At 38.3% G+C, this 14,342-nt stretch overlaps 1 protein-coding gene across 1 annotated transcript in view; it reads right to left on the bottom strand.

The window, feature by feature from the left end:
* The window catches only part of LOC113076044 (zinc finger protein castor homolog 1-like), a 46,463-nt gene extending 34,217 nt beyond the window's left edge, over positions 1–12,246 (bottom strand). The window contains exon 1 of the mRNA XM_026248692.1: positions 12,118–12,246. Within this exon, the coding sequence (XP_026104477.1) occupies positions 12,118–12,196 (79 nt within the window). The 5' untranslated portion in view covers positions 12,197–12,246. The remainder of the gene's footprint in view (positions 1–12,117) is intronic.
* Between the last annotated feature and the right edge of the window lie 2,096 nt (positions 12,247–14,342).

Here is a 14,342-nt window from a genome sequence, read left to right as displayed (position 1 = left end):
AATTTATGGGCCTTTTTTTTTAAACAATCAAAACACCCATGGTCAACACCCACATTGTCTTAAATTAGCACTCGCCAAGTGGCAAATAGCTTTCTTGAGTAAATGCTTGTCAGTGGCCGGTAATTTTATAATGAACTGTAAATAATGCAAACAATTCAGTTCAATTATATATATATATATATATATATATATATATATATATATATATATATATATATATATATATATATATATATATATATATATATATATATATATGTATATATAGTAAAATAAAAGTAATCAAAAGAAAACTCTAACAGGAAAAATTCTATAAGAAAATGATTATTTATAAACTGAATCATATTCATGTACGTATATTAAATATTAATGTATATAATATTTAATAAAACATAACTATTATAATAAATGTTGTGGAAAAAAAAACTAATTTAGCAATTTTACAAAAAATAAGGCTGTGCACTTGAAAGACAACTTTGTCTGAGGTTTTAAATGAGAGAGGATCAGGGCACTAATGAGACGCTCTGGAGCTCAAAAAAGATCATGGTAAAACCAGTTAGTAGCTGTTACATTAAATACATGGCCGGCAATAGATATGCCTCGGTTCTGACCAACAATGGAGATTGCTATGGTAACACCGCTGTTTACTTCAAGTCGTTTGTGTTCATGATAGCATGCAGTGTGATAAAATCAGTAGGGATGCAGATAAAAGAACAGCCTCTCCTCTGGGATCCCTCCCGCCACTCTAGAGACAGGCACTCATGTTAAGAAAAATAGGTGCAACAAACAGCAAACCTCAATGATTTGATTCGTCCAAACGCGTTTCAGCGAAACACTATTATTTCAGGCCCTTGAAGACACCTGTCAGCGCTGAATAATAAACAAACGGTGGTGATGATCACAGCAAAAGCTTGTTTTCTTTAAGAGGTCCTGTTTATTCTAATGCTGACAATATTTTTTACTGGAAATAGTGCAGAGCTGGATTTGCCGCAATGCTTTTACTGTATAAGGAGAAAACCTTTGCGAAAAAAAAGTCAAGAAACTATTCTAAACACATTTGACAATAAGAGTGAGAGAGTATCTTCTTTTTATCTACTTGCACATCAAAGGCCCCGCAAGCCCTGTTTCTTTTCAGAACCGTGAGGCGGAGGACGCCGGGGATGACAGAGACGCTGCCTTCAACGTGGCTCTCTGGGCCCTGCGTGTCTCGTTTAATGCGCAGCTTCTGTTTATGCACCGGAATGATATCATGCCCAATCAAGTGGTGTTTCAAATCCTAATAATGCTGTTGGAAGTGCACTATTTGTACAAACGTGTGCTGACTGCAATCAGCCCACCAGAGTGAGGAAGTAGCGGTTAATGACTGCTTAGATTGGCGTGTCCTGTTCTTCCCTCTTCGTCTCTCTCTCTCTCTCTCTCTCTCTCTCTCTCTCTCATTCTGACAGGAAGAGTATGCACGCTAAAGCTGGGATGTGACTTTCTCCTTCTCACCTGGCATCCACTGCTGCGATTGTTCTAGAAACAAATTCTGTTTACTTTGCTAAACCTGAATCCCTAGACTTAGCGGTGATCTAACACTCGGATCTGCCCTGTCTGATTTCATGCAGACTTTCAAAATACGTCGACTAATGCAAGGACAAAACCCTAATAATACCGAGCATTCATTAATGCAACAGGCCTGGACAGCGTTGGATCATTCCTCATTATTGAAATATCCTCCTGTCAGAGCAGTTTCTTTCTGTCCTGACTTTTAAAAGCTTTATTCTGATATTATAATCCTTTTGACAGATGAACTGACCTGGAACGTGTATAAATTAACTTGTCTTTTTTTGTTTTTTTTCCCAGGTGGAGGATCTAAGACAGCTGACTGTCAGGGGCTTCTGCAAATGCAAACTTAATAAAGTAAATGTCAAATAAACCAAGAAATGAGAACAGTTACCTGTTCCTGCCCTTTCCTTAGTGCTTTATTTTGCATATTTACAATGCATTTTCTCATTATTTGCAGCAACTGTAACAAGATGTGGCCCTCGGAGAGGCAGATTCCTAGGTATTTCCATATATCTACAAAAACTCGGACACACACACACACACACACACACACACACATGCTGAAATAATCCCCTCTATTTTGCTAATTTACAGCTTGCAGGAAGTAGTTTGTTTCTCCCATGGCTCCGGGGGAAGGGGAGCAGAAAAGTCAGTATCGGACCGGTTCTCCACACACCCTCTTTCCACAGCATCTGGCCTCTCTTTTGATTTTATTTCACAAGGATAACAATAAGCAGGTTTGCGACCCCTTCTACAGATTTTGCCGTATTTTTTCCACCGGTCTGTGCTGATGCTCTGAATTTCCATTTTCTGCATGCATATTTAATTGAGTTTTGTCCCAGTGGTGCGGAAATGATTTGTTTTTTGCTCTCTATTCACTTGACTCCTCTTCGGAGTCGGTAACCCTGATTAAGACGTTCACGTTAATTTCCCAGCGCACACCTTTTTTTTGTGCATTAATGGTTCTGATCGTCTAATTAAAACTTCTCAGCTTCGCTGCTGATCACCGCTCGTTGTGCCTCTGACCTGAAGTTTTAATTGCGACGTCAGAGGCGATAATAATAATTTCTGGGTTCTGATGATTAAAAACAATGCCATTCCCAACCGCCGCTTAAAGTGGAAAAAAATGGAATTAGAGGCTGAGGTGAAGCATAAAGAAAAAGGAGGTGAAAGAAAGAGAATTAGAAGGTAAAAGATGGTTATTTGAGCTTTGAAACAGGTTTGTTTGGTATCATAGTATGAGAGGGGAGGATCAGTGCTCACAGGGCAGGTTTACCTGGTTTCCAATGTACTGTAAATGAGGGCAAATATGAAAAAACAAATAAAAAATGCACAAGGTTAAAAGAATTCCTGGGACTAGGTGTGTAGTAAGTATCTCTATGATACTTATTTTAATAGTTTTGCTTTTGGTCTTAGTCTTGTAATATGACACTTCAGGATTTTCTGATGTTTAAAAACAAGTTGTTGCACTAAGAAGTTGTGCCAAAAAAAAGTCAGCTGCCGTGTGCATTAATGGCAAAACTATGATGGGTTTTATAAACTGCTCATACACACTCTATCATTCTGTCCTTCTTTTTTTTTTTCTGATGGACTCTAATGGATTTTTCAGATTCCCATGCAGGGATCAATTTTTAGTGGGAGATACACATCCGGACAAAACAATTATGCTCTTGAATTTTTTGTTTGTTTGTTTTTTTGTTTGTTGGAGAAGCAAAATATGAATGCAGAAGTACACACACACTCACTCAAATCTGTTGTAATATTAATCAGTCTGTTGCACATCTGCTCGCTTGCGATGAATTTATTTTTATTTTTTCATCAATAAAGCACTTATTGCTTTTAGTCTGGAATGTGACCTAGCATGTTGCACGCTGTCTTTGAACTGACCTTGAAGGACCTAATTTGACTTCTCCCTCTCATTTTTCTCTCTCTGCCAGACTGGAACCTTCTGCCACATACAATAATTCAGTTACATCCCGTTGCAGGTAACAAAAACAAACAAGCCATGGAGAAAAAAAGGCACGCACACACTTGCAGCTGAGGACAATGGACAGAAAATGGCAGATGCATATTTTGACAAAGACGGAAAAGGAAATTTTTTGTTTAAGCAGCACAGTTACCCTTCAATTCTGAGAACAAATACATCCCTGAAGACTAATTATAAGACAAAGCATGTTAGACGTCCCCTGAGGTTAGAAGGGCTGGGATAGGGAAAAGTTAAGTCTGAGGTGATCCGAACGGCTCTGCACGTGCCCTGATTGCACTTGCAAAGGAAGTCTGTCTCACAGCTGGCACAGTGTTTTCTGAAGAATGGCCCTGATTCATTCACAAATGAAAATCCTGTCATAATTTACTCAGCACAGTGTTTCAAACATGTAAGGCTGACTTTTTTCTTTCTTTAATTTAAAAGTCACTGGACCCATATTGTACAGCGGACAAAAACAAAAAAAAAAAAAAAAAACTACAAAATACACCCTACAAAAGTTTGTGGTCAGTAAGATTTTAACTCTTTAAAATGGCTCTAGAAGGCCTATTGTAACATAATAATACAAAAATAATACATGATGGTCTCATCACCCATGGGGAGGAAGTTTGATAGAAGTAAGCCCAGGCAAGAATTGGACAGGAATCATGGTTCTGAGGAGAGGCTCGCTGTGCCACTGAAGGGCACTTGAGCTGATATCTGCTCAGATTAACTGCTTGAGATGTATTTTTGTCACGAGGAGCTGTGGTTAGCGTGAGGCATTGGTTAGGCGAGCGGACACAGAAGAGGGTGGGCTACTTTAGTTCCTCCAGTGCAGGGGCACAACGAGAGGTTGGTGGCCGCTGGAGCCACCCAGACCGGAGTCTGTCACTCAGAGTCATTATCTGTGGGGATATATTTAATTTAGTGGTTCCGGAGCTGTGCTGCTGAGTAAGCCAAGCCACCATTAGAGCCGTCCTCTGGGGGAAACACAGCACACGCCGCTCGATTAGTTATCAATTAAGAGTGCAGAAACCTCCACCTGCCGTGTGAGAGAGAGAGAGAGAGAGAAAGAGTGGCAGAGAGGAGCAGGACCCGGACAACGTCTGACTTTTTCTTCTGCTTTCCTCTGCTTCTTTCCCTCTCGGGCCTACGAACGCCAGTTTAACCTTGATAGGAAACGCTGTCAAGCCAGATAACGTCAATCAAGGAGGGAACTTTCAGATAACCTCAGTGTGAAACCTAAAAAGCAACCTGTTTAGATGTTTGGAAATGCCCCGTCTCACCAGCATATGAATTTCATTAAAGGGATATGATTTTTAACACTTCTTTAACTTTGACAGGCTTTAAGACTCTTGCTGTTAAAAAATATAAAAATAATGTTTATGTTCATATCTATCTATCTATCTATATATATATATATATACACACACATTTCTGCTTGTAGGTTAACTGATTTCTATTTTACACTTTTACATTAGTTTTTCAGATACTGTAACTCACTGAATATTTTTGTGTGATTTTCTCAAATCTTGCTTGCATTTTATCACACACTATAGTTCATGTTACACATCTCCTTCAGAAACGAGAAAAGGAGGTGACGTTAAGAAAAAAAAAAAAAAAACGACATTTCCAGACAGGAAGCCTTGCTGACAGCTTCGATCCATGGCCACCATTAAAACATTTGCTCTGCTTCATAGACTCTTGACTTTTTTTTTTTTTACATTTTATGCACAGAGGAACATTTTGCAGTTGTCCCCTGGACTTCTCAGGTTTAGACTCTTTTAGTTCTCCAAGTTCCCTTCTGCAACAATACCTCTTTAAAACAAACCTGAACTCTTTTAATCTAGGCTTTGTTACAGTCAAATGCGGTCAGTTGACAAGACTGAAGCATTTGAATCATCTGAGTGTCATGACGCGCTATATGTGTCGGTTAAAAACACAAACAATATGAACAAAGCACTTACTGTAACTGTAATAAGACACTCAGATCTACAACATGCAATGAATATGCACAGCGTAATATATGTTCATTACCTGTAAAATGTTTCACACTATAAAAATAATAGAAAAACCAGTAGACAAAAACAAATTGTCACTACTTATAAAATCCTTTGCAAAACGGTACTTTTAGTTAATATTTCACTTATTTATATTTATTTGAAACATTACACTGCCAAAATAATTTATGGCTATTCCATTTGTACTGGACTTTGTATACTTTAAATATTTAACATGCAAACTTCTGACTGTTAGTGTCACTGGTTATTTCAAGGCTGTGCATGATTTTACACAGCTATAAATACAGGAGTCATTCTCAAAGATGGCAAATGCATTTTGCTTTTTTTTTTCCAAGAACACACAAATTCAAGTTTGAAAGTGAAAACATTTCATACCTGTGAGAAAAAAAAGATTCACTTTTGAAAAAAAAAAAAAAAAAAGCTGTGGCTGCTCTTTTTGAAATCATCAAGAGTGGAAAGAAGCTTTACAAAAGGTGAGTGTGTGTGTGTGTGTGTGTGCGTGTGCGCTATTTTGGTCAAAGAACACAAGAGGAAGTATTGCATACTGACTCAAACAAAGAATATGCTTTTGATAAAACCACATCAGCTTGTATATTCTACACTAAAACAGGCTGGTTTCCTGATTTTTGAGCTGTGATGTGCCCTCAAACGGAAGCTGCACAAGTAAACAGCACAACAGCTCAGTGCACAACAAAACGAGCGGTGCACAAATGATTACAGACATTGATAACAGCGAGGGCAATATCATTAACACGCCATTGTTTTTCCAGTGCACTAAAATGGCACAAATGCATTTAGAGCTTCAGCCACACACGGGTGGCAATTTTGTATTTCACCTGCATTAGCATTCGACCTATTATTATTTTAAAATGAAAACGGATACTCTGTTGAAGTGCAAATCTGATGAGTTACCGTAGCAGATTGCTGTTATCAATTATTAAAGCATATTTTATAAATATTCAGGTCTGTCATGCATCTAATAATGAAGGCTTTGGAGAAGGTTACTTCCTGTGCGCATCCTAACGTGTCAGAAATATCACTTTTAATCATGGCTCTGTCAGGGTTTTTGAATAAAAAAAAATAAAATAAAAAACAGCACGGCTCCCTCTCTAGCTGTCTTTCTCCTCTTTCGCTCATCCAGGATGGTGAGTTGCATGACCACATTATTGAAAGCCAGTAAGGCCCATGCACACATGGCCATGATGTGCTACAGCATAGGAGCCTGATAATTCGAGGGGAGAATAATGCATTAATGTGGTTCTACCTTCTGGACACACCTAGTCCCAGAGCAACCATATGGTGCGATGCATATTCATATTCCTCTGTCTGCACCTCTGTAATGCTTAAACAGTACTTCATAAACTTCAAATGGGAGGAAGAGAAGATGAAAGGGAAAGATTGACAAAAAGGTGAAGAAAAAGTTTTCCCCCTCCATGTCTTCTGGTTTTTTCTTTTTGGTTTCTGCTGTGGTTTGTCTTTGCGATAAGGACTCTGAAACTGATCCTGGTGTGTGTGTGTGGGGTGTGTGTGAACTGAGGTGTCTGGCTGTGGGTAAACTGTGTTGTCAGGTGGGCTTGCCGCTCTTTCCCCAGCAGGGTAAATACCAGGCGAGGATGATGCGGAGATTAACGCTGTCAGATCTGCAACAGTAACCCTTCATTATCGGAGCACCAGGGCCTACACACACTCACACACTGTCCTCCGCTGCCTGGGCACAGAGTTAGTAATTACCAAACCCACCTCTTCCTCTCTCTCCTTTTCTCTTTCTCTGCCTCATTCTGCTACAGTATCTACCATGCTTATCTTTCTTCCATCTATGTAAATCAATCATTTTGTAACAGAAATACACATTTTCTTTGTTGGAGCTAAATATATAAAATCCTTAATTAATTTTATGGCATGTGTTTGCCAGAAATTCATACAAAAAAATATGGTTTCAGACTTTATGGAATGAAGACAATCTAAATGGAATACAATAAAATATTATATTATTCTTATAATATAATTTATATAATTGTGTTATTCTATTGATATTATTAGATGGCAAAATATTAAATAAATATACAAGAGAATTAAATTTGATGCATAACAAAGGACTTCTAAAATGTATTTATATTATTATAATAATATCATTATAATATGACAAATTATAAAACACAGAAAAATATAAAAGATCATTAAATGTGATGTATAAAAGGAAGTTCTATAAGTTCGATAACAGGAAGTGTATAACAGGAAATGTCACTTTACACTTTTCATTGTTTATTATAAGGTGACTTTTTTTTAATTGGCTTAAAAAAACTAATAAAACTAATAATAAAACAACAGTATATTTATACATAAATAACTATTCAATATAAAATAGATTTTTATTAAAACATAAGGTAAAGGAATTATAATATAATGTTTAATTACAAAAAATATTACATTTACTCAATAATATTTCATAGTAATTATTTATCAATTTTACAATATTTTACAGTTAAACTACACGCATTTATGTAAAATCTCTCTCTCTCTAGTAAAGTACAGTAAAGAACCAAATGTATGTGTGTGTGTGTGTGTGTGTGTGTGTGTGTGTGTGTGTGTGTATATATATATATATTTGTATTTATAAAGTAAGTAGTCTAGTGGTTAGTGCATGCTCTGACATATTGAGTTGTGGAGAACTTGTGGAAGATACTGGATGTCCGAGTTTAGTTCATATAATTTCTCAATTAAAAATAATAATAATAAAAATAAAAAATATGCCATGTTTGAATGATGTCCCAGCCTTTTGCTGGGCGGCCTGACACAGTTGATGGCGTGCCAGGCACGGTTATAGTATGTGTTTGTGTGTGTGTTTGGTGTATTAAGTGGCGCTTTATCAAATTAGTTTGGTACCCAGCTGATGAGTAATAAAGGTGCAGTGGAGTCCCCACTGACTCCCAGACATCAATCCTCTGAACGGGAGCCAAACACAAGGCCTGGCACTGCCTGAGGCGTACAGAGCGCCTCTCCCCACTGATCAGCTTATGGACTCTCTTCAACCAAAGTAATATTAACACTGGGCATGTGGAGCACTTCAGCTGTCTTACCACTGCGAGGAATGATGCTTAATGGACACTGTAACAGGTAGCTCTTTTATTCAAACCGTTGCTGTGGGCTTTTGTTTTTCATCTTGTTTACTGCCTTTATCAGAGTCGATGGCCTGCCGCTGTACATTTTTCCAGACGTCGTCCTCTTAAAGCATCGGCTCTCAGGTGTCGAACAGACAGGAGATGAGAGAGGAGATGATAGCGAGATCAAACGGAGGACTGGAAGGACGGTAAGAACAGAGAAGGAGAGAGAGGGAACTACCGCCGCACGACTGTAATCTCGCTCGGTGTTGGGCTTTTACACAAATATAAGAAAATGCAAAGCGCCAGAAGAAGGTGGAACGGAGGGGAGGGTGGGACATCAGAGGGCTTCAAGCCCATCGAGGAGTTGTGTGTGTCAGTTCAGAGCAGCCGCTGGGACTAACAGCGGAGAACAGAAGGTAGCAGCAGGCGGATCACAGCCGATGAGAGAGATTCTGTCTCCTCCACAGCAGAACTGAGCTCGAGTCGCTCTCCGCAGTCACATATTTATCCCGCCCGACTTTACACAACACTCTCTCCAATACAATTCCCACTAATTCCACAAGCTTTCAGATGTTTTGCATGATGCTACTCTAAAGTCACTGTAATGTTTGATCCTTCAGACACTATTTAATATCATAGATTAATGAAGCTTTGCTGTGGCTAGAAAGTTTCTGATAACAGATCTTAACAAAAAGTAGGGTTATCACAAAAAGTGATTTCTAGGACAAAATGTTAAAATATGGGTGCAATCTTCCACTGGCCCAATGAGTAACTTTTGTACTCCAAAGCCCCCCTTTGCCTTCTGTCTCAGCTGTTATGATTACTCAGTACTGGTATTTTAAGCATTTAAATTAAAATGTCAATCTAACTAAATATAAACCATTTTAAGAGTTTTCTGAGGCCCCCAAGTATGACTCGACCCTGATTGAAAGTCACTAGAACAGACTATACCATATACTCCAAAAAATTATAAATTATAAATAAACAAATAAATAAATACATTTATCTGAAGAAAAAAAAAATGATTTACATATACACATATAATAGAATACATATAATATATATGTATGAAACTGGTTCCAAATTGGTCAAAGCTCCAATTTATTATGTCCCAGTACAATGTTCTTGGTTGTCCAAACTGACAATAGTCCTGCAACATAAGCAGCTTTATAGTGCTCTTAAAACATCAACAAGTGCCATCAGCAAAGCAGGATATCACAATTCCATTTATATTCCCATCGTCAGAACTCTATGGCTGGAAAAAATGGCTCTGATGAGGGCAAGCAAGAGATCTGAAAGAGGCAGCTCTCGGCGTGACTGATCTGATCGAGCTGAAACTAAGAAAAAACAAGGCTCTCTCTGCAATAAGAGTTAAGTTAGTGAAAGAGTTAGAGAATGAGTTACGGCCGGCATGCTGCTGGGAAAGGTTGTATTTATGGGGGGACTGAGTAGGTTTAAATCCCTGCTAAGAAATAAAGTCATCCCTGTGCAAACTTGGGAAACATTTCACTCAGCCTAGAGGGTAGATAAAAAAAATAAAAAAAACACACAAGACACCATTTTTCCTCAAAGCTAAATTTGAGCTATGTGCTGAGATGGACGGATGGAAGAATATCACACTGAAGGAAGCATGAAGCCTTCCCAAGAGACAGACTTATAAATGAATTTTATAATTAAAATGCTGTTTTAGTAGTAAACTCATTGGGATACCTGCATTAAGGTACTGTACACTTGTTTAAGCAAAATGATAACACTTAAGAATTGTACCATGCCAAGCCTTCAAAAAGAACCAAGAACTTCCAATTAAAGTCCTTATAAATTCAATAAACAATTCCACGTTATTCCTTTCCTTCACAGCGTGCTCAAATACACCTTTCCTCTGGCTGGACGCCTGCACATCCCTCCCTGCCCCCTGCACAGTAATCACAATTATTACTTAAAAAGGCTCTATTTCTGCATTAACTTAAAAGGCCTATATCTTTTTCCTCCCCTCTTAGTTGGTGCACCCTCACTTACTCTAAGTATCTCAATAAATCAGCAGTTACTGTTAACATGTACTCAACAATTCAGTCATCAATCTCCCCTAGCTCAGAGTGAAAACAGAGGGGAAATATCTGCTCTGTAAAAACTCCCGTGCCCGTGTTTATGCACGGAAACCCACACACACACAGACTCCCATCGCACAAACAAACAAACCAATCCAATGGGACATCGGAAACCACTGCCAGATCACCACGGAAACGCAAGCCAAATTCAATTGTGACCTCACCTTTCACTGAAGGCTCAATTCCATCAGCAATAGAAACAGATCAACAAGAGGGTGGAAAAGAGACAAACTTCCTTCCTCTCTCTCTCTTTCTCTGCCTCACTTTTCAGGCCTCCACTAGGCCTGAAACAGCACATTGCATCCTTGGCTGCACACTGAGCTCCATGCAAATGTGTGTTTAGATTTAAAGACACTATATTTATTTAACAAAAAATGGGAAGATCTAATTGAACGCTGGAACCGAGCACGTCTTCCAAACAGAAGCCCTGTGGAAAATCCCCCAGTTGACAGAACAGCTGTATCTAAACAAGCACGTGAGAGCACGCTTGATACCGGCAGTCACTCGCTTAGCTGGGCAAATAATACCACTTGTCATCTAACTGAGAAATTCTGAGCAGTCACTAGCTGAGGCTTTGCTAGTAATTAAGAACAGCAATCTGAGACAAAAAGTACACAGTGACTAATCCACATCCAATGTGAACCAAAATTACAGGAGACTAAACGTCTGACTCATTTAAGAACATTTTACATTCTTCTATTTTAAGATTTTTGAGAGATATTTCATATCTGTGGAGAGCATGTGTGAGTCTAAAAAGCATTATTATAAATAATCTATTATATTATTATATGGATAAAATTACATCGATCTTAAGGATTCAGTTCTGCATAAATTAACTCGCAAATTAAAATTCAATTAACTCCCAAAATATTTTTTGAAATTCTAAAACTCTGAAAAATGCACAAATATTATTTTAATAAAATTGTGTAAAATAAAAATACATAAATGCTTTGTGAAGTTCTAAAAGCAAAAAAAAAAAAAAAAGAAGCTACAGAGTGACATGATTTTTGTTTTTAATAAAATCTAAATAAACTCATGAATAAATTAAGTAATTATTTAAGTAAACCATGTAGATAAATTAATTCATTAAAAAAAAAAGTTTTACTTTTGTGAAATTAAACAAGCACATACAATGGCACCTAAAACTAAAAGTCACTCCTCAACTTTATATTTCCATGCAGTCATCACATCATAGTGAGGTATTTCTTTACTAAAACACACAGTGAAAGTAATGAATGCCTTTGTCATTCTACACCCTCACACCCACCCTGTCCACAGTGTGCTCAAGCCACCAGCATCTCTCTCTCTCTCGCTCTCTCTCTGTGTGTGTGTGTGTGTGTGTGTGTGTGAATGTGGGGGGCGCCTGGCGCAGGTCTTACCTGGCAGGAGACAGCCCTCCTCTCTCTGTCTCACCTCTCCCTGCTGCTTTGGAGGGATTCTCTCCACAAAGCAAGGCATTTTTCTCTTCTCTCCCTGTGCGCCTTTACAGCTGGGCTGCACTCGCCCTCTCTCACTCTACCTACTCCTCTCCCTCTCTTTCTCCCTCCTCAATCGCTCTCTCTCGCAGCACATATGTCAGGGCTGTGCATGTTTACCCACTTTACCAGTAGGGGTCCTTCAACACCCTCTGCTCCCCACAGCCACTGTGGAAAAGCAGGCCCAGGAGAGTGAGATGGAAAAAAAAGAAAATGGGCCACTTAAGCAGATCTCCCATGGTACGAGGCTGAGTGAGAGGAGCGGAGGAAGTTAAACTGGTCAGTCACTGTAAGTCACAGTGTGCTCAGGTCGCTAAAGTGAGACCCACAGAGCGAGAGAGAGAGAGAGAGAGAGAGAGAGAGAGTGAGGGAGTGCATGCATCTGAAGGTAATAATGTGCCACATACTCTTCTCAGTCCACTGAAACTAAATACAAAACACATACCTTTAAAGCGGAAATCTTGCGCTTTTTTTAACTGAATCAAAATGTTACTTTTTGAAACTACAACCCTGCCTGATTAGCTCAACCAATAGCATGAGTTTGGGGCGGGGCTAACTGGTCAACTAACCCAATGGCAGTCTAGGGGAAAGGAGACCTGTTGCAAAACAATCATTATTTTTGCAAGACTTTTTGTGACACTTGATTTCAGAAAAAAATTATACAAATAAAATAATAAAATATATATTAATATGTATAAATTTTTTCAACTCTAAAAATAAAAATCTAAAAAGCAAGACAACAGAAAGGGGGAAAAAATCTGAGTAATTGACACAAGTCTGCCAGATTTGACAGCTTTGGTCTATTCAGCAAGGAATTTCAAGTTTTGCTCCTACTTGTGGGGCACTTTTCACATTGCAGTATTAATGCCAGGGTTTTTTGCCCACCCGGACCCTCTGTCACGTCTAATGACTGCCTCTCTCTCTCCCTGAGATGAGTCACTCAGACAGAAGAATTTGAGACTAAGCCTCAAATTAATATCACGGGCCGGACAGCCTCAAACTGCACATTATGGTAAGTGGAAGGTTTCAAGGGTGAGCTAAAAAACAATCATTCTTTAATACGAGGTGTGTTGACGGAACAGGGGAAATAATGTGGAATGAGAGCAGGGACCTGCTACTGGACTCAAATGGGAGGATGAGCCGTGTGTGTGTGTGTGTGTGTGTGTGTGTGTGTGTGTGTGTGTGTGTGTGTGTGTTAGAGATACTTGTACCCTCCTCCATGCGAATGAGCATGTCGTGTGTTGCCTCTCAATTCATTCATGCAAAGATTGATTGATCAACACAGAAGCATTGACCTGCTGAATATGGAAACTTGTCCAATGTTGTTAAAGTTGACACAAAATCAAAACTGACCCATTTGCTTTCGCATATTACTTGCATTATATTATTATATATTAAAAAATGTGTCTTTGTAATCTTTAATCACTTCCCATGAAATGACTTACCATTTCCACTGACATTACTTAGACTGCTATACTGAAATAGCATAATGTTAACCAATAGTTAAATGACTACAATGCTTAGGCAATGGTTTCCAAGTTTTACAACAAACCATGGTTCTCTATCTAACATAATAGGATATAAAAGTCCCAATTTGGCCTAATTTGCTTACAGCTGTGACCAAGATATAAAAAAAAAAATGCTCATGTGTCTGGACATGTTATCCTGGACCAACCGCTAATAGCATTAGCAACGAAAGCAACTTGACAGTGTTCAAGTGAAATTAAACACAGTTAAATAAATACTTCAAACAGAGACAGGTTTCACAAGTTTTCTCTCACTTTTTGCAGAGCTATAATGATATGTTTTGGTTTGTAGCCTAATAAAAAAATATGCTAACTTAAAATGTATACAACGAAACATGCTTAAAGTCACTGTAAAATGACAATAAATGTAGCTGTGAACTTTATGAAAGAAAAAAGCTGTGCAAATGATTTTAGCAGGTGTAAGAAGGTTTGAGGGAATTTTGTGGTAAAATTATTGTAACACACAGCCTCTCAGGCCCAATGCTTTATTACTTCCAAAGCAAATAGGGGTAAGTATCTCAAGTATGGGACTGTATTTCATTCACAAGCTAATTATTTTAGTTATTTAGAACTAAATGTTACTCATTCGACAACCTCAGATCA

Source organism: Carassius auratus, unplaced genomic scaffold (assembly GCF_003368295.1).
Source record: "Carassius auratus strain Wakin unplaced genomic scaffold, ASM336829v1 scaf_tig00018439, whole genome shotgun sequence".
In the NCBI taxonomy this organism is placed as follows: Eukaryota; Metazoa; Chordata; class Actinopteri; order Cypriniformes; family Cyprinidae; genus Carassius; species Carassius auratus.
Note: the sequence above shows the minus strand (reverse complement) of the source record. Positions and strands in the feature narration are given on the sequence as shown.